This window comes from Corylus avellana, chromosome ca5 (genome assembly GCF_901000735.1).
Source record: "Corylus avellana chromosome ca5, CavTom2PMs-1.0".
Taxonomy (NCBI): domain Eukaryota; kingdom Viridiplantae; phylum Streptophyta; class Magnoliopsida; order Fagales; family Betulaceae; genus Corylus; species Corylus avellana.
In genome coordinates this window covers 19,920,499-19,922,336 of record NC_081545.1, presented here as the reverse complement: position 1 = coordinate 19,922,336, position 1,838 = coordinate 19,920,499, and the positions used below count along the sequence as shown (strand labels likewise).

The 1,838-nt window shown below is 41.3% G+C and overlaps 1 protein-coding gene across 1 annotated transcript in view; it reads left to right on the top strand.

Moving 5' to 3' along the window:
- LOC132181911 (lysM domain receptor-like kinase 10) overlaps positions 1-1,361 on the top strand; it is a 6,865-nt gene extending 5,504 nt beyond the window's left edge. The window contains exon 4 of the mRNA XM_059595137.1: positions 740-1,361. Coding sequence (XP_059451120.1) covers positions 740-1,361 — 622 coding nt within the window. The remainder of the gene's footprint in view (positions 1-739) is intronic.
- Positions 1,362-1,838: the final 477 nt, after the last annotated feature.

Here is a 1,838-nt window from a genome sequence, read left to right as displayed (position 1 = left end):
GTGCCTGTAACAGAATCCATAGCTCCTCCTCTCTCCCTATTTGGAGCTCCTCTTGGATCCCTACCATTCCTTCCTTCTCTCCTTCTGCCTCCCCTCTTTTGTTGCTCCCTCTTCCCACCCTTATAGTCTCGGATCTTTTCTGTTATGATCCTATTTCCTCCACTTTTTCATGGAATTTTCCTCTCCTTCATTTTCTTTTTGATTCTGTCAGTGTTAGGGAAATCCTAAAAATCAAATATACCCATCTCTCTTTGGATGAGCATATCTGGACCCCCTCTGCTAATGGTTCTTTCTCTTCTAAATCTGCATATAATCTCATTAGCAGCCCGAGAACTTCATCTAGGTTTTCCCCTCTCTCTTCCAGTCATTGGAAGCTCCTTTGGAAACTCAAGCTAAATGACAGGCTGAAACTCTTCCTTTGGAAAATTGCTTGGGACATAGTCCCCTCCAAGATTAGGTTAAATGCTATTTTTCCCATACCTCCTGCCAATTTAATTTGCCCTCTATGCAATGTGGAAGAGGATTCACTTTCTCACCTCTTCTTTAGATGCTTCTTTGCTAGAATATCTTGGAGATCTTCTCACTGGCCTCTAGACTCGTTAAAATGGTCCTCTCTCAGTCTTCCAGAATGGATAAAAGGTATTTTAACTCCTCATAGTTCTTTTGGTATTCCTCTTGCAGATTCACATTTGTTTCAAATCTATGTTGCTGTCTTCTGTGATTTGCTTTGGTTTTCCAGAAATCAAGCAGTCCATAATGGTGTTATCCCTGAAGCCTCCCAGCTGGCTGCAAAAATCAATCGGATTTCCTTGGAACACCATGCAGCTTGGACTCCTTCCTCTAAACCAGTGAGAGAGCTTTGGTCTCCTCCTCCAACAGGCATCTTCAAGGTGAATTTTGATACAGCCATCAGAGAGAGTTTCTCTGTGCAAGCAGCTGTTTGCAGAAATTCTAATGGGCAGATTATCAAAATCCTCTCCCAAGTCAGGCCCCCTTGTAATCCTACTTATGGTGAAGCTCAAGCAGCCCTTTTGGCAGCTTCCTTGGCAGCTTCTATGCATCTCGATAATTTCATTTTAGAAGGAGACTCCTCTATTGTAATCTCATCTTTACAGCATCCTTCTATAGTCTTGGATTGGCATATTGATCATGTAATTACTGACACTATTTCTCTTATTCCGGCCTCTTCCCTTTGGGAGACAAGAAAAGTCAACAGAAGTGTAAACTTCTGCGCCCATCATGTGGCATATAGGGCCGCGGCAAGAGTTATCTCGGGCTGCATTCCCTCCTTATTTTCCCCTCCTCTCTCTATTCCCATTTGTAGTGGAAAAGATCCACCCCCATCTCTCCCCTCCTTGTGAGGGTTTTGTTCTGTTGGTTCTTTTCTATGAAGTGGTTTGTTGCAAAAAAAAAAAAAAAAAAATCTATCGATAAACAAGCAAATTAATAAAAGCGATTATTGATGTGCAATTGGAACATAAAGGTGCTGTAATTCGAATAAATATTAAAAAAAAAAAGGATGTATAAGTCAAACACAAAAATGTCTGAGAAAAAAATTCAAAATCTGACCGTTGGTGTACAAAGCCTAGGGCTGTGCAAAATAGCTGCCTACCGCTTGCCGGCTGAGTACCCTCCGACACCACTTAACCGATGGCCAGTAAGCGGTAGACTTTTTCTATTTCCGACAAACTCGGTTCAATAGACGAAATAACATTTTCTAACTGAACCAACTTTACTGACTAACTTTACCGACCAACTTTTCCATTTCTTTGCTTATCGACATTACTGAACCGACATTACCGATTGTCACCATAATCATATCGGTAACGGAAAATAAA